We start from the raw sequence: 18,958 nt of genomic DNA on the forward strand, positions 1-18,958 counted from the left end.
AGTTGGGGCTGATTGATTTTATGCAGGAAGGGATACCTTCCTGCCCAAATTCAATAAATTTAGGCCATTTCCTCTCAGTGCTGCAGAATGCAGCTGACAGAAAAAGGAAAAAAAGAGTAGGAATTAAAACATTTCTCCTCATTGTGCCTCCCTAACGCTAACCTTGGGCCGGCGATTCTGATGCATTCCCAGGTTTACGATTTCTCTTAAATCTGGAATGCTTCATATTCCATGGCTGTTGCCAGGGCCGGACTGGCTACCGGGCAGTTGTGTGTGCTGCCGTGCTGGGGGCTAATTTCGTTGATGGGGACCTGCGTGTGCAAAACGAAATTTGTTTTGCTTTTTAAATTTCAAATCGAACGCAGGTCCCCATCAACGAAATAAGCTCCCACCACAGAGAAATTAGCCCCTAGCTCGGCAGCACACACAACTGCCTGGTAGCCAGTCCGGCCCTGGCTGTTGCGTGGGAACACCCACAGCAACACGCATGAAATGCCCCTTTCACGCAGTGTTCTGCGTGAAAGGCACATATTTACGAAGACATGAAAAGCCACTTAAAGTGGCTTTAGGTGGCCTTGTAAAAATGCTGGGACACATTGCGCCAGCAGAAAGTAAAAAAAGTGACGTTCCGATGGCGCAAAAGTGCCACACGGAGCCTCATGAATGAGGGCCATGAGGTGGAGTCCACACTACGCAGCCATGATATTCAGTGCAGCGACATGAAATAGCTCCAGCCACAGGATTCTTAGCGGAGATTTAGGCACCAGAAATCTTCCTTTTAGTTAAACACTGCAGAGACTAGGTGTGCAGAGAAACTTGGACGTAGTCTGTAGATCCGTCACGTTTAGGATGCAAAACGGTCCTGGGCTGAAGCTTTGCCTTTTCCGGATCCAGGTTGATGTAATCTGGGAATTTCTTTTTTTTGTGCATGCCGTCGGCACCTCGGCCTGTGCCCGGAAAGACCAGGCTGCTGTAAGTGATGTCTGGTTTTGCCTTCGGTGTCTGGAGGAAAGAAGAAGACAACATTGCTTTACATCTTTCAGACCACAGGTGATTGCAGTGCATGCTGCAAGTCAGAGGCAATGCAGTGTAAGTTACATTTCACATCGTCCCGGCACAACCACTGGGCAGTGCAAATTTACACACTGAGATGCTATTTAGCACCATATCACATGTAGTGACTGGGGGCTATTTTGTAGAAAACTGCAAAATGGAACCCAGATCTAAACAGCACTGATTGTCTGAAAAACAGAGCAGTTTTAGAAGTGTAATGTGGTGCTAAATAGCACTGTGGTGGACATTAGCACCAGTCAAGCATTTATGCAAACCGCCTCTGGATACGCCAACTTGCAGAACACTTTACCATACACTGCTAAACCCCCATCCTACAACACCGCCAACAGCATGTCATTTGTGGTAGAGCTAAACAGCTTTTAAACACTATACTTCCACAAAGATAGAGTGTCACCCAGCATGGTGCAGCGCAATGCTATGTGCAAAGACTACCTGCAGAGAGAGGCGCATAACATCAAGCAGAAGAAATCAATGGAAGGTTTGAAGACCAGATATGGTCTGGAGGGCTTCAGTATACACAGAGCCCAGAGCTCAGACTTACATGTGCAAACACTGATGCTTCATAGTATGGGCTAATTTAAGGCCAGCAGCTAAGCCACGCACTAGACCTACTACTTACTGCGCAGTTACACAACACAATATGGTACATTTGCAGGCCCATATTAACACTGCATAACATAACGCAGGATGTATTACTCTGCCACTGCGATCATCTGCACGTCCAGGACCCCTGCACAGTATTTTGTTGGTACAACATAGTCCAGACCTTAAAGTGTTCCCAAAACAACTATGCACAGTCATCTTCAGCTCTCAGAATCCAGCAATTCCTCCAATCACTTGTGGACTGTACCCTTATCTGTGACCGTGGACTATACTTTATGGTCTATCAGCCAGGTTTGCTCTATACAAATATCACACACAAATATTCATGTATACACTAAATCTACAGAACCTTGGCATCTGTGCAGGACAAAGCCCATCATCAGACCACTGTCCAGGCTCATAACACAGGAGGACACATGTTCGACCCATAACAAATGTTTGTCATTGGCAAGGTATGTGCTGTAGTTGTGTATATCATAAGCCAACTGCAGGACTTGACATGCTGTGCGGTCTATATTGTAGCTGCAGGTTAAAGCATAGTTTCTATAAAGCCCTGTAATAAACTAATGTCAGTTCTACAGACTTTAGCAGAGCTGCCCAGAAAAGGACATCTATCGATTGACCTTAAAAGAATTGATATGTTTATTGACCATATTCACAGCACTTTTATGAATAGCTTTACTCACCCAACTCTTCACACATGGCGATGCCACCTTAAAGCACCAGCCAATACATCATTGAACACGCAAGCCTCTGTCCCTGACTTATGATTTGAAATTGTGATTTGCTGGTTTCAGAGAGATCTCTGCTGTTGGCTTATTTAACCACTGATCAAGATATAAATAAGGTGTCCCAAAAGGTCTAGAATCTGTTTTATTCTGGTGTGAAAAGATCCCAACAGATATCTGACATCCTTATGTCATCTTACTCGGGGTCAATCAACTTTTAGTCAAAGAAGATACTGTGAATTTTCTTGACTGAACTAACTTTACATCTTTATCTGCCACGTAATGGTAAACATGGCTATTTGCCTGTGACCACACTTCATCCCATGAGCACTACGGAGATATAGCAACCATGTATGGAAAAAAAAATATTAAAACATATATTATAGAAAAACCCAATTGATAGTATATCACACATCATGACTAATTACATGACAAGAGAAGGGAATGAGGAACTTGCTTGTTCTATGCTGAGCAACTTAAAAAGTTTCAGCGTTCCGTCTATCATCTCCTGTGTTTACTTAGGGGACAGCGTACAGAAAATATCTTGACCTGGTTGGGATGGTTGGACCTGTGGTCAATTTTGAATAGCCTTTATCAGGACACTGTGTAAGTGATAATGTGTATTTTGTTTCATATAAATATAAGATATCCTTCAAAGGTCCATCTTTTCCTAAATAAAGATTTCAAAGACATAATTAGTTTTATAGCAACACATCTGAGATTAATATTTAAACGCAAATATATTAAATGAAATATATTCATTAGGAATGGAAGCGTTATAATATTAAGAGCCTGATTTTGAGTTTGGTGGACTGATACTCCATCTCAAATGTGATGGACATTCTACCCGCCTTATTACAAGCGTCATGTGGTATAATGCACTTGTCATAAGGCAGAAGGGGGTATTATTTACATTGGTAATAGAGAAACCCATCCGCCGAGCTCTAAATCAGGCCCTAAATATTTATCAGTTGTTGACATTTAGGAAATCCATGTGATGTAATATATTCGCCCCTGGGCGTAGTAGTACGCTACACTCGCGGAGCGTACGTAGTTTGTGCTGCTAGGCACTACGCGAATTGCATGTAGCACAGTGCAAAAACACATAGCGCATTTTTTGCTTGCTCGCGGTCTTCAACGGCAAGTTGGCGGCCGCGAGCGAGCAAAATCAACATCCCGACGAGACTTTTTCCTCGTTCGCGATCAGGAACATCAAGTTGTTGATCGCGAGCGTGGAAAATAAACCTCCCTGCGAGATTCTCAACGGGGGGAGGTCAGGTTTCTCATTGTGAGTGGTCCCGTATGTTCGCGACCGCTCGCAATGAGAAACTACCAGTCCGCGTTGAGAAAGCTGCCGCTCGAGTACAAATCAACTCGAACGGCAGAAAACGACCGCTTGCACTGTGCAAGATGCTGTTTGCAATAATTGCACAGTGCGGACAAGCATTCGGCACTGTGCAATCAGTGCGAACAGCATTTTCCCTACCTCTCTTTATAGTTCGCGTAGCTACGCGTAGCGTGCATAGTGCAAAGTGCACTACGCGTAGCTACGCGTAGCGCTACTATGCAAAATACGCCCAGGGTTAAATATTTTATGATTTATATATGTTAAAATAGATTATAAATCAAGAATTTCTATGGACAGCTATGATCAGAAGTAAAGGTAAATTAAATGACCATATATAGTTATATAATACACAGGTCCATATTAATTAATCATTCAATTTTTCACATCCTCTAAATTTTAAAGCTCTTATACCAGTCATTAAATCTGTCCTCAAATGTCCTTCTAGTGCACACCAGCAGCAACTATAGCCTCTGTAGAAGTTATCAGAAAACAGACAGACATACGGCCCCTTGATCTTGAATAATAGCGGTGACAATACGCCCCTCAATTCCAAGCCATTGCCACTGTCCGTCTTTCAGTTACCTGGCAGGCTGGGTGACTGTCGCCCTCTGAACTCTCGGAGGAGGCATCACTTTCATCTAAAGGCAGAAAAATAAGAGTCATTGAGATAACATTCCAACTGATGGGGAAGTATTGGCATATCATGACTTAACCTTCTGGGTCCAAACATTTGAAGATATTAATAAGAGAGATCCCTCTTTGGTGGGCAACTGATTGCTAGTGGAGCCTGGAAACCATTGCCGATACTACTGGACATTTTTCATGCGAAAAATGGCAAATCCATTTGTATCGTTTATAGGTTTCCCCTCCTAGACAATGCATGAGCTGTCTATTGCAGGATATATTGTTAGCTTACAGTGGGCTTAGGTGCCCTCATCACTCTCAAGTTTCAGGATGTATTATTAGCTTTCGGGATATGTTGTTAGCTTACAGTGGGTTTAGGTGCCCTCATCGCTCTCATGTTGCAGGATGCATTGTTAGCTTTTGGGATGTGTTGTTCGCTTACATTGGGCTTAGGTGCCCTCATCGCTCTCATGTTGCAGGATGCATTGTTAGCTTTTGGGATGTGTTGTTCGCTTACATTGGGCTTAGGTGCCCTCATCGCTCTCATGTGGCAGGATGTATTGTTAGCTTTTGGGGTGTATTGTTAGCTTACAGTGGGTTTAGGTGCCCTCATCGCTCTCATGTGGCAGGATGTATTGTTAGCTTTCGTGATGTATTGTTAGCTTACAGTGGGCTTAGGTGCCCTCATCACTCTCAAGTTTCAGGATGTATTATTAGCTTTCGGGATATGTTGTTAGCTTACAGTGGGTTTAGGTGCCCTCATCGCTCTCATGTTGCAGGATGCATTGTTAGCTTTTGGGATGTGTTGTTCGCTTACATTGGGCTAAGGTGCCCTCATCGCTCTCATGTTTCAGGTTGTATTGTTAGCTTTTGGGGTGTATTGTTAGCTTACAGTGGGTTTAGGTGCCCTCATCGCTCTCATGTTGCAGGATGCATTGTTAGCTTTTGGGATGTGTTGTTAGCTTACATTGGGCTTAGGTGCCCTCATCGCTCTCATGTTTCAGGTTGTATTGTTAGCTTTTGGGGTGTATTGTTAGCTTACAGTGGGTCTATTGCAGGATATATTGTTAGCTTACAGTGGGCTTAGGTGCCCTCATCACTCTCAAGTTTCAGGATGTATTATTAGCTTTCGGGATATGTTGTTAGCTTACAGTGGGTTTAGGTGCCCTCATCGCTCTCATGTTGCAGGATGCATTGTTAGCTTTTGGGATGTGTTGTTCGCTTACATTGGGCTTAGGTGCCCTCATCGCTCTCATGTTGCAGGATGCATTGTTAGCTTTTGGGATGTGTTGTTCGCTTACATTGGGCTTAGGTGCCCTCATCGCTCTCATGTGGCAGGATGTATTGTTAGCTTTTGGGGTGTATTGTTAGCTTACAGTGGGTTTAGGTGCCCTCATCGCTCTCATGTGGCAGGATGTATTGTTAGCTTTCGTGATGTATTGTTAGCTTACAGTGGGCTTAGGTGCCCTCATCACTCTCAAGTTTCAGGATGTATTATTAGCTTTCGGGATATGTTGTTAGCTTACAGTGGGTTTAGGTGCCCTCATCGCTCTCATGTTGCAGGATGCATTGTTAGCTTTTGGGATGTGTTGTTCGCTTACATTGGGCTTAGGTGCCCTCATCGCTCTCATGTGGCAGGATGTATTGTTAGCTTTTGGGGTGTATTGTTAGCTTACAGTGGGTTTAGGTGCCCTCATCGCTCTCATGTGGCAGGATGTATTGTTAGCTTTCGTGATGTATTGTTAGCTTACAGTGGGCTTAGGTGCCCTCATCGCTCTCATGTGGCAGGATGTATTGTTAGCTTTTGGGGTGTATTGTTAGCTTACAGTGGGTTTAGGTGCCCTCATCGCTCTCATGTGGCAGGATGTATTGTTAGCTTTCGTGATGTATTGTTAGCTTACAGTGGGCTTAGGTGCCCTCATCGCTCTCATGTGGCAGGATGTATTGTTAGCTTTCGGGGTGTATTGTTAGCTTACAGTGGGTTTAGGTGCCCTCATCGCTCTCATGTTGCAGGATGCATTGTTAGCTTTTGGGATGTGTTGTTCGCTTACATTGGGCTTAGGTGCCCTCATCGCTCTCATGTGGCAGGATGTATTGTTAGCTTTTGGGGTGTATTGTTAGCTTACAGTGGGTTTAGGTGCCCTCATCGCTCTCATGTTGCAGGATGCATTGTTAGCTTTTGGGATGTGTTGTTAGCTTACATTGGGCTTAGGTGCCCTCATCGCTCTCATGTTTCAGGTTGTATTGTTAGCTTTTGGGGTGTATTGTTAGCTTACAGTGGGTCTATTGCAGGATATATTGTTAGCTTACAGTGGGCTTAGGTGCCCTCATCACTCTCAAGTTTCAGGATGTATTATTAGCTTTCGGGATATGTTGTTAGCTTACAGTGGGTTTAGGTGCCCTCATCACTCTCATGTTTCAGGTTGTATTGTTAGCTTTTGGGGTGTATTGTTAGCTTACAGTGGGTTTAGGTGCCCTCATCGCTCTCATGTTGCAGGATGCATTGTTAGCTTTTGGGATGTGTTGTTAGCTTACATTGGGCTTAGGTGCCCTCATCGCTCTCATGTTTCAGGTTGTATTGTTAGCTTTTGGGGTGTATTGTTAGCTTACAGTGGGTTTAGGTGCCCTCATCGCTCTCATGTTGCAGGATGCATTGTTAGCTTTTGGGATGTGTTGTTAGCTTACATTGGGCTTAGGTGCCCTCATCGCTCTCATGTTTCAGGTTGTATTGTTAGCTTTTGGGGTGTATTGTTAGCTTACAGTGGGTTTAGGTGCCCTCATCGCTCTCATGTTGCAGGATGCATTGTTAGCTTTTGGGATGTGTTGTTAGCTTACATTGGGCTTAGGTGCCCTCATCACTCTCATGTTTCAGGTTGTATTGTTAGCTTTCACGATGTATTGTTAGCTTACAGTGGGCTTAGGTGCCCTCATTGCTTACTATTATTTGGCTTCATTGTCTCTTTCATTTGCCTGCTTCTTATTCTTGCCCTTGTGTCATCCACAACCCACATTGCTTTCTCACCCATGTACTTTTCCCCCTCCCAGCTCCCCCTTGCTCTCTCGCTGAATCTTTTGCTTTCCTTGCCTGCCCTCCGTGCTCCACTTTTGCTCTTTTGCTGCCACGCTCCCTTTGTGTTATTCAACCCCCACCAACACCTCCATGGCAGCCACGGCCGGTGGTAGGTATAACTGCAGGGCGGTGACGTAGGGAGGGGGAGGGTCCGGGTGGGGGGTTGTAATGTATGGATTACGGTAATTAACAGGTAAGTAAACATAAAAATAAATAAAACGAATTTCGTTGCGCGCACTGCATCGCATTTGGTGATGCAGTGCACACAACGAAATTAATTTTATTTATTTATATGTTTACTTACCTGAGCAAGACCACTGACTCATTGTCAGTGAAATTGCTCTCCCACCCTCGCAGCTCCACCATTAAGTGAGGTGCCCCTGCCCCTGCACTCTTGAGTGTTGGTGATCGAGGCCCTCCTCCACCCGCAGGTTTCCCTGCGCCTCATCCCTGGTGGTCCAGTGGACCTCTGTCTCCTTTCTTTCTTTCTGCTCCTTCGCTCCTTTTCTCCCCTTTCTATCTTTCACCTTTCTGCACCTCTGCTCTTTTGCGCCTTATTTCTGCCCATTTCCCTTTCTCTCCCTCTGCTCCTTCACTCGTTTTCACTCGTTTTCACTCGTTTTTTTCCCTTTCTATCTTTCACCTTCCTGCACCTCTGCTCTTCTGTGCCTTATTTTTGCCCATTTTCCCTTTCTCTCCCTCTGCTCCTTCACACGTTTTCACTCGTTTTTTTACCCTTTCTATCTTTCTCCTTTCTGCTCTTTTCTGCATCTCTGCTCTTTTGTGCCTTATTTCTGCTTATTTTCCCTTTTTTCTTTATCCCTTCTTTCCTCCCTTTACCTTTCCCCGCCGCTGCTGCCCCCGCGGCCCCTCCCCCCCCCAGCACGACCGGCCCAATCCAGCTCCCCTCCCCGCTCCCGCCTCCCAGCTGTCTAGCCCTCCCCGACCCCTACTTAATGGCGGCCACTGCGGGGGCAGGCGAGCAAGACCACTGACTCATTGTCATTGAAATTGCTCTCCCACCCTCGCAGCTCCACCATTAAGTGAGGTGCCCCTGCCCCTGCACTCTTGAGTGTTGGTGATCGAGGCCCTCCTCCACCCGCAGGTTTCCCTGCGCCTCATCCCTGGTGGTCCAGTGGACCTCTGTCTCCTTTCTTTCTTTCTGCTCCTTCGCTCCTTTTTCTCCCCTTTCTATCTTTCACCTTTCTGCACCTCTGCTCTTTTGCGCCTTATTTCTGCCCATTTCCCTTTCTCTCCCTCTGCTCCTTCACTCGTTTTCACTCGTTTTTTTCCCTTTCTATCTTTCACCTTCCTGCACCTCTGCTCTTCTGTGCCTTATTTTTGCCCATTTTCCCTTTCTCTCCCTCTGCTCCTTCACACGTTTTCACTCGTTTTTTTACCCTTTCTATCTTTCTCCTTTCTGCTCTTTTCTGCATCTCTGCTCTTTTGTGCCTTATTTCTGCTTATTTTCCCTTTTTTCTTTATCCCTTCTTTCCTCCCTTTACCTTTCCCCGCTGCTGCTGCCCCCGCGGCCCCTCCCCCCCCCAGCACGACCGGCCCAATCCAGCTCCCCTCCCCGCTCCCGCCTCCCAGCGGTCCAGCCCTCCCCGACCCCTACTTAATGGCGGCCACTGCGGGGACAGGCGAGCAAGACCACTGACTCATTGTCAGTGAAATTGCTCTCCCACCCTCGCAGCTCCACCATTAAGTGAGGTGCCCCTGCCCCTGCACTCTTGAGTGTTGGTGATCGAGGCCCTCCTCCACCCGCAGGTTTCCCTGCGCCTCATCCCTGGTGGTCCAGTGGACCTCTGTCTCCTTTCTTTCTTTCTGCTCCTTCGCTCCTTTTTCTCCCCTTTCTATCTTTCACCTTTCTGCACCTCTGCTCTTTTGCGCCTTATTTCTGCCCATTTCCCTTTCTCTCCCTCTGCTCCTTCACTCGTTTTCACTCGTTTTTTTCCCTTTCTATCTTTCACCTTCCTGCACCTCTGCTCTTCTGTGCCTTATTTTTGCCCATTTTCCCTTTCTCTCCCTCTGCTCCTTCACACGTGGAAGGGCGAGATTTTGATCGATACCTTATCACTATTGATCTAAACCCCGATCTGGTCGACTGAACCTTTGTTGCCTGTCATTGAGGGAAGAAAGTGCCTCTCTTACCAAGTTAGTTCACCCAATAAAGGACTCCGCTCCAAAAGATCACAAACAACTTCTAGCTTTCAAAAGTTTATTGTAAGGTTAGGATAAGCTGCAAATACAGGCATCTCAGAATGAGATTCACGAGATACACAGGTCCAACTACATACATGTGCTCTCTGAAAGCCCTCAGACGAGCAACGGAAATTACCAGCACAAGTTCTAAGAATAATAAAGCTATCAGCATTGACGCACATTGAGATCTCTCCTTCATTTAAGTTGGAGGAAAACACACAGGTTAGGCTGTCCCTACCCTGCTCTAGATGGTATCCCTACTTAACCAAGTCTCAACCTAACAAAAGGTGTCAGCAGTGAATGACCCCCAAGGGAAGTCACTCACTCTTAGTCTCTTGGTGAAAACCTATAGTTCTCCAGTCATGACCCCTCTCTGCCTACCCATCCGCTCTCTAAAGGGTCCTCAGGCATCTGCTCTAACTCCACCCAGGGGTGCTGTCCCTAATACAAAACAGTCAACAACATTTGAGACGCCCCTCGTGAGACGCCCCTCACGTGGTGTAGCTTCTGGCTTTTTCCATGCTGCTTTGTATTGGGCCTCATACGTTAGAGTTGACCTTGCTTCTCAGACTCTTCTCCGGCCCGCTGATACCCCTTAAAACATTCCGGAACCCTCCTCCATGTCTGGGCCGTCTACTGAACAGACCTCTATTCATATTATTTATAATCGGATCCTCCCTTCTCTCTTGCAGACAGACATCTGCAGCCAAGAACCCAACTCTCATAGACTTCCAAAAAGGTTCGCAACATTTCTCATAATGATTATAGCATTCAACTTCTTCATTAATCAAAGCATGTTAATACTCTTATTCTATTATTCAGTAAACACATCTATAAATCATGGCCCATTAATGCAATGACCAAAACATTAGTTCAATCTATGTCGTGGAAAGAAACACCTTCCCCTTCCCTTCTAGCTCTGGCCCTGAGGCCTACCACGTTCTGCGTTTAACCACATGCCATCTTACATTTTAGCAGCTACACGACATGGATTCAGGAATAATCACATCTAATAAAATCATATAGTGTCACACATTTCTGTATTAGTTCCATTTCTACTTAAATCTCTACATTAGCTATACATTCAGAATATAATTGCAGATACTACTAGCACTCATGGCATTTCTCCTCATGATTTGTGCTTACTACGGGTAAGTGTGATGCACTCATACATTTAGGTCAGTTTGCGCTCTCTCAGTTCCCCCCTTTGATGACCTCTCGGGGTCATCACTAACATTTAAACTGCAGTTATTGCTAGCATAACTTGTCTCTGCGTTTCCAGAGCCCTCAGACTCCTGTACTGATTATCTTGTATGGCAGCCAATCTCTGCAGCTGCTCTCTTTGGGCCCTTTCTGACCTTCTTGCTCTGTACCATTTGAATACCCTCACCAATCCCCACAATATGATCCCACAGATCAATATTATGATGATAGGTTTTAGTATATACCACACAAAGCTTTTGCCTAAGGTGGAGATCCACCCTCCAACTTCACTCATTCCGTGGCCCACCTTTTCCCAGACATTTTCTCTACTCAAGTCTTCGATCTCCTTGTGAATATCAGTTATGTTCCTAATAACTTTCTCAAGGGGCTTTGAATTGTCTGGAATGTAAGTACAACATTCCTGGACCTTCAAAGCCTTACAGACTCCGCCCTCTTTTGCTAGTAGGACGTCTAACGCAAGACGGTTCTGAAGAACCATAGCCCTTATCGATTGCATCTCTCCTTCTACCAGCATTAAGGACTGAGCAGTGCTGGCAGACAACCTGTCGACGACTGTTGCCAGTCGTCTAATTTTAACATCATTAAGGATTAGTCCCAAAAGAGGGAACATAGCTCCAAAGACATCTCCAACCATTTCTGCATCTCCTATATCTCTCCTTCCCCTCGATGATGTCTTGCCCTCGATGATCTCTAAGTCTTGTGCATGATATATTTTGGGGAAGACAATTGCTAGGTAACATGATCCATACCAGTTGTCAGGTAGTCTCACGTAGGCATTTCTTCCACATACAAAATACACATTTGGAATCACTTGCATTTCCTTCAGGAAATCTTTAGTATAGTACTCTATATTGAAAGCATGTTCACAACTGACTTCTCCCACGTATACATTTTCGTAATACGTTTTGGCTCGGTGAAGACATAGCTTTCCTTTCTGCGTCTTATCTAAAGCTATTGGACCACTACTACCCTTTCTCTTGTGTGCCTTCTCTTCCTCGGTCCAATCTGTTTTCCATTGTCCTGATTTTTTCAAAATCTTTTGTCTCCTGTAACGATCATCCACCTGCCCTATGAACTTCTTCTCGACTTCTGACACTTTGCATGTCAGGTTATTTCTACGGGCATGTGAAGTATCTAAGGTAATCCAAGGAATGAAGAACTTGGCCAGTCTGTCTTCACTCTTCCAGTAGTCCCATTTGTTCATCTGCTTATAATTTGGGACTTCTGGCAACACTGAATCATAGTTGGAGAAATAGTATTCAAAACTATCTCTCCCATAAAATATACTAAGCAGTAAGCTACATGTAATGCCATATGTCAGCGGGAGGTGATGATATCTAATGCCTTCATCTACAGACGCCGGCAACTGCATGCAGACGTAACAGTCCTTAACCTCCATGGCATCCACGTATTCATATAAGAGTTTAGCATAAGCATTTGACCTAAAGTCTCCTTGGGACTCATCTACGTGTAACCTGCGGGCTTCTGCAGCTAATAACGCTTTCTCTTGAGTGTTTTCCCTTTTCTCACCAGCAACAGTGGGTGTAAGCGTTTCTACAGATTTCACATCAGTTACCTTCGCCTCTTCCTCATGTCCCTTTACATAAGAAATTGTTACCACTAAAGCTATTAATATTATCACTCCTACTATTAGTGTACCTATTATACATTTAGCTCTGCGGTTCTGGGTGCCGGCTTCCATTTCGTCAGACAATATAGCTCTCTCTTATCTTGGCACAAAGTCCTTTTCTTCTCGTTCCTTTACAGTCTCTTTTTACTCTTTTTGTCTTTAGAATCCACACAACTGGAAGCTGACAACCTTCTTCGCAAAAAGTCCTTTAACAGTTCAATAAAGACAACCCTAGCCCTTCTCCATCAACTCAAGGGAAGTTCCCTAATATTCTCTGCTTCCTGGGCGCTAGGTAATCTTCTTTTTCTGCTCGCTTTATTTACAAAGTCCTTTAAGCATCTACTATCAGGTTTGTGCCTGCAGCTTCGATAGCAAAGTTCAGTATTTCCAAACGAAGATTGTGCTCTTCATGGGCTGTTATCGTTGTACCAAAGTCGGGGAATTGCAATTCTGAGAGAAACATGTGTTTTAACTTGCTGAGGCGGGGAGGTCTGGGGAGCATGAATGTTAGTGACCCTTCTTGTTCGACTCCGGGTACCAACAGTCGTATTTCCACGGTGACGATGGGCTCAGAACTGGACACCACCACCGCTCGAATCCTCCCTGTCTCCTGTTTCAAAGACATTTGTCGCCAGATATGTCCACTCAGGGGTGGAGTATCTTCTGCTTGGCACACGCACTCTTCTTGACCTTCTTCGGTCCGGTGCTTCAGCGCCCTGAGCACCTTCTTCCGGGTCTGAGTCTTCTGATATTGGAGGAAGGGTTATCTCTGGAGTTGACCTCAGGCTAGAGCTCCTTCTTTGCGGCCAATTAGCTTCTCCACGTGCCCTTCTACTCCTTCTCCTTCTTGTCTGTTCTCGCTCTCTGTCAGACCTGTCAGTGTCTGACTCGTACTCCCAGCTACTTTCTCCTTCTGTAGCGTCGTCTGTTTCGCTGTTGTACTGACCGTCCTCAGCTTGGTCAGACTCGTTCCCTGCTTCCGCTGGCACCTCTACAGCTTGGCTAGCCCCCTCTATGGCTTCTCGGTCCTCTGCTGGACGTCTATCCGAGAGAGGAGCTGTTTCTTCCCGAGGTGCTGGAACCCTTCGCGTATGTGACGCGTGGATCCAATTGGGCAGGCCTCCCACCTTCACAGCCGTATTCGCGATCAGGATGATCTGGAAGGGCCCACGCCAACGAACATCCAAGCAGCTTCTTCTCACATGTTTTTTCACCAGGACCCAGTCCCCAGGGTACAGGTCATGGCACGGGCCCTGGCACGATGGAACCTCGGCAGCCTGCACCTGAAGGGACACAGAATGAATGGCGTCAGACAGCCCCTTACAATAGTCCAGGATCATATCATCTGTGATATTTAACAGTGCAGTAGTTGGGACAGATGGCAGCCTCATTGCTCTCCCCATTAACACCTCATGTGGTGACAACCCCGTTCTTCTGTCTGGGGTACTACGAAGGCTCATGAGGACCAATGGCAGGGCGTCAGGCCAACTCAGGGTCGTTGAGGAACATACTTTTGCAATTCTGGCTTTGATCGTGCCATTGATCTGCTCCACAATTCCTGAGGCTTCTGGTCGGTAACTGCAATGCAATTTCTGATCTATGTTCAGAGCCGCACAAATCATCTTCACAAGCTCGCTGTTGAAATGCGTTCCCCTATCTGATTCCAAAGAGGCCGGCACCCCGAAGCGCGGAATGAGTTCCCTAAGCAGTAACTTGGCCACTGTGAGGGTGTCGCACCTACGTGTAGGGTATGCCTCAACCCATCTGGAGAATACACAAACAACCACCAGGACATAGCGGAGGCGGTTGCACCTCGGCATTTCAATGAAATCTATCTGCATTCGATTGAATGGACCTCCAGACCTTCCTATGTGGCTCAGTGCAACTGGTGTTCTTTTCCCTACGTTCAACTGCTGACAGGTCACACAACGCTGGCACACTGCTTCTGCTGCTATTCTAAACTTAGGATTGTACCAGGTCTGTCTAAACACTCTCAGCATAGCGTCTCTCCCTAGGTGTACGGGACCATGTATGTGTCTGGCCATTGGGCTCACCATCTCATTGGGCAACACCGCTCTGCCGTCTGCTGAGACCCAAAAATGGGACTCACCCACTACACATCCTGCCTTTTCCCATGTTTCTTTTTCAAAATCAGGAGCATTTTCTTGCATGTTTGCCAGTTCGTCCCAAGTATCAACAGTTTCCAATATCATGGCTAATTCAGTCCTTACATTTATTCCACCCACTTCCACCTCTGTGAAAGAGTACCCTTGTTCTGCGCAATACCGCGCGACTTCGTCGGCATATCTATTGCCTTTCGAGACGAAGTCCTCATTCTTGGTATGTGCGGTGCACTTTACAACTGCGATACCTGCTGGACATTGCAACGCCTCTAACAACAGGCGCACAAACTCTCCATTGCGAATGGGAGAGCCTGAAGAGGTCATGAACCCTCTTTGAGACCATAACTGCCCGTAATCATGAACCACCCCATAACCATATTGGCTGTCGGTGTATATGGTGACTCGAATTTGATTGCTTGCCAAGCAAGCACGTGTCAAGGCAATAATCTCGGCTACCTGAGCGGAGTGTACTCCTTCCAGGCACCCAGCTTCCACCACTCCAGTAATTGTACAAACAGCGTAAGCTGCTCTCAACTGCCCAACTTCGTCTCTTACACATGAGCCATCGACAAAGAAAATTTCGTCTGGGTCGGTCAGTGGCTCATCTACGATGTCGGGTCTGGGTTTGGTGCATAGTTCAGTCACATCGAGGCAGTCATGGTCTGTACATTCATCATCATCCTCGATATCATTTGGAAGTGGCATCAAGGTGGCAGGGTTCAAAACAGAGCATCTCCTGAGGGTCACATTCTCTGCAGCAAGAATAACTTGCTCATAGCGCGTGAGCCTGCTGTTGGTCAGATGCTGTGTTTTGGTCCTGGTCATCAACAGTTCAACAGAATGGGGCACACACACCTCTAACGGGTGCCCCATGACGATATTTTCACATCTCTCAATGCTGACACCCGTTGCAGCAACGGATTTGAGACATCCGGGCAACGCTGCGGCTACTGGGTCTAAAGTAGCCGAGAAATAAGCAACTGGTCTACGGGCATTCCCATGGATTTGGACTAACACAGACAACGCGCAACCTTCTCTCTCACAACAGTAAAGCAAAAATGGTTTATTGTAATCAGGCATTCCCAATGCCGGAGCACGACACAGGTCCTCTCGCAGCTGTAAGAATGCCATCAAACAGTCTTTGTCCCATGGTACCGGATCGCTCACCTCCTTATGCGTCAGTTTTTGCAAGGGCTTTGCTTTCAGTGAAAAGTTCGCGATCCACTGTCGGCAATAACCCACCATCCCTAGGAACATCCTGACCTCTCTCTGTGTCTTAGGCGCATTCATTTTCATGATCGCCTCTATCCTGTCTGGTGACACCTTTCGTTTGCCTTTCTCTATTCTGTGTCCCAAGTACTGCACTTCTGTCAGGCAGTACTGCAACTTTCCCGGGGACACCTTGTGCCCATTGGCAGCTAGGTGATTTAACAAAGCAATGGAGTCCTCCCTGCAAGCTTCTTCTGTTTCTGACGCCACGAGGAGGTCGTCTATGTACTGGACCAGAACTGACTTCTGGGGCAGCACTAGACTTTCAAGATTTTTCTTCAAAAGCTGGTTAAAGATCGATGGGCTCTCTGTATACCCCTGAGGAATACGACACCATGTTAGGACGCGACCTTCCAGCTTAAATGCGAAAAGAAAATGGCTTTCTTCGTCCAGAGGGATCGAAAAGAAAGCCTGACAAAGATCAATCACAGTGAACCACTCAGCTTGGAATGGAATCTGAAACAGTATCACTGATGGATTCGGTACCACTGGACAACATGAAACGACTATGTTATTAATCTTTCGAAGGTCCTGTACTATCCGGAATTTCCCATTTGGTTTCTGCAGACCCATAATCGGGGAGTTGCATGGACTACCCACGATTTCTTTCAGTATTCCCTGTTTAATCATGGACTCGATCACGGGTTTTATGCCTGCAATCGTTTCTGGAGTCAATTTATATTGGGGTGTTCTTGGGAACTCAGCATGCGGTTTCACTACAATTTTCACTGGGTCCACCCCTTTGACCAATCCAATCTCTTCCCCAGTGAAGTCCCATACTTCTGGTGCCACTGTCTCTCTCAAGTCCCAGGGGAGCTCATCTACTGTCAAAGTAGGGTACAGCTCCACGCATATTCTTGAGTTTGCAACTTTGAAGTCTGCGTCATCATCATTGGTCAATACCTCCACTCCCTGAGGTGTACAGTATATTGTACAATTCAATTTACACAACAGGTCTCTGCCTAGCAGACACACAGGACTTGAATCGCAAACCACAAACTGGTGCTCATCGCTGTACTTCCCTATTTTCACCTGTACCGGTTCTGTCAATTGGCTGGTTATTCTCCTGTTTGCGACCCCCACCACTTGTATGGTCTCTCCAGACATGGGCAGGTCTGGAACTGCAGCTGATCTGATCGTGGACCTAGTGGCTCCTGTGTCCACCAGAAATGTCGTGGGGCACCCTGCTACTTCTGCTTCGACATAGGGTCCCCTCTGGTCCACCTCCAAGGCTGCCCCGAGGGTGCAGTCTTCTCTTTCCACTCTCTGTCCGGTTAATGGGTCCACATAATAGCACTCTTCTCCTTCTACAAACAGGGGCATCTGTCTATAGGTCTTACCCATATTCCCTACTCGGGGAGGTTGCGGGAACTGGGCTCGGGGAGGAGCCCCCCCCCCTTTGAGCACCTTTCCCTGGTATGGCGTCACCCCTCTCGTAGGCGCGCTCTGGACCTCTTCCTCCTCTTCCTCTTGTTCTCCTATCTCTACATTGTAGGGACACTCGCGTTTCCAATGCCCCACCTCGTTACACTGGTGGCACCTAGTCGTTTTCTTCAAGGCAGCTATGTCTATTCTGGGTCTAAAGGTGGAGCTCTCCTCATTGCCCTTGTTCTGACTATACTGCTTCTTTCCTCCTGTACCTGTTCCTTGCTGCTGTTGCTGCTGTCCCCCCTTCCCTGCTGCCTGCATCTGTACCACCATCAATTTTTCTTTTAGTTTCTTAGCCTTGGAGTCTATCTCATCACAGCAGTACCTGGCATATCTCAGTATTTCGTCTAGGGGTCTATTTTGCCAACAAATCAAGTGTTGCTGAATCATTAAACTAATATCCGGTCTCAGTCCCAGGACGAACTTGGACACAAATTGCCCTATGTCTTTTGGATCCATTACATCCAAGCCGCTATACTGTTTAAACGCCTTCAGCAATCTCTCATAATATTCGTGGACTGTCTCTTTGGGTTCCTGTCTGGTTCGGTCTATTTTGACCCAATCTATGTCTTGCATTGGCACTTTCTCTTTCAGCCAAGTCATCACTCTCTCGAATTTTGCCATCACAATCTCGGACGGCCCATTAGTCTTAGCATCTCTCTCCGGCTCCGTTGTGGGCCACTCAGCGCTAACCTTGCATGCTGTCCACAGATCTCCTGGTACTACAATGTCAAACAGCGTGTTCAGATCTATCCATAGGACCTTTGAGATTTTTACAAATCTCTCAACTTGCTTGTACCACTCCACTGGGCTTTCCCGCAATTTGGGGAAGGAGGTGGTAAAAGCAGCTAAATCTCCCCTACTCCAAGGGACATGTACATAATTCCCATTTGCGACTTCACGCAAAGGGTATGCTTCTATTCCCTGCAGCCTTCCTGGTGTCGTACCAAGCGTGCTTCTCCTGACGGTCCCTTTCTTGGACCACCTCTCTTCCCACTTATCTAGTGCCCTCCATGTCCTTATTCCAGTGATCAGTTCCCTTATGTGCGTTTTCAGCCCGATCGTTCTCCTCTCATCTAGGTCTCGATCTGTATAATGTAGCCTGTGGTTACCCTGTAATGCTTTGGTTCTTGACAGGTCCACCATATATTTGCCTGCTAGTTCGACTAACTTCTCATGGATTGCTCTCGCTTTTCGAGTGATGTCCTTTGCCATATACAGTATTTCATCCTGCTCATACATTTCCATTCTTTCTAAAGGCAGGGTACCATCTATCATGTCATCCAGGTCTGACCTTAAGCTGGCGACATCGAGTCTCTTAGCTTTTATCTCAGCTCGCAATATGTCTTTCGAAGGGGGCTCACTGGTCTCCCTACCATCCCAACTCCGAGCTCTACGTTTGGGCTCGGGAGAGTTAATGAGTGCTCTCCCTTGCTCCCATCTCTCCAGGTCCCATGCTCGGCCATCCGATCTCGGAAGGTGATGGAACACGGGCCTGTTACCCCCACTCTTGCTCTGCCCACTCTCTCCTGCTTCTCTCCTTTCACCGTACTCCTCTCTGTTATTTTCCCTCTGGTCGCTACTCTCCCTTTGCCTAATATCGCTCAGTATCCGATACGATCCTTCCTGGTT

General features: G+C 46.5%; 1 protein-coding gene across 1 annotated transcript in view; it reads right to left on the reverse strand.

Annotated features, from left to right (window-relative positions):
- Positions 1 to 577: 577 nt before the first annotated feature.
- LOC144753689 (uncharacterized) overlaps positions 578 to 18,958 on the reverse strand; it is a 222,025-nt gene continuing 203,644 nt past the window's right edge. The window contains exons 5-6 of the mRNA XM_078641288.1: positions 4,336 to 4,391; positions 578 to 1,002 (exon numbers count right to left, since the gene is read on the reverse strand). Coding sequence (XP_078497414.1) covers positions 799 to 1,002; positions 4,336 to 4,391 — 260 coding nt within the window. The 3' untranslated portion in view covers positions 578 to 798. The remainder of the gene's footprint in view (positions 1,003 to 4,335; positions 4,392 to 18,958) is intronic.

Source organism: Lissotriton helveticus, chromosome 5_1, assembly GCF_964261635.1.
Source record: "Lissotriton helveticus chromosome 5_1, aLisHel1.1, whole genome shotgun sequence".
Lineage (NCBI taxonomy): Eukaryota > Metazoa > Chordata > Amphibia > Caudata > Salamandridae > Lissotriton > Lissotriton helveticus.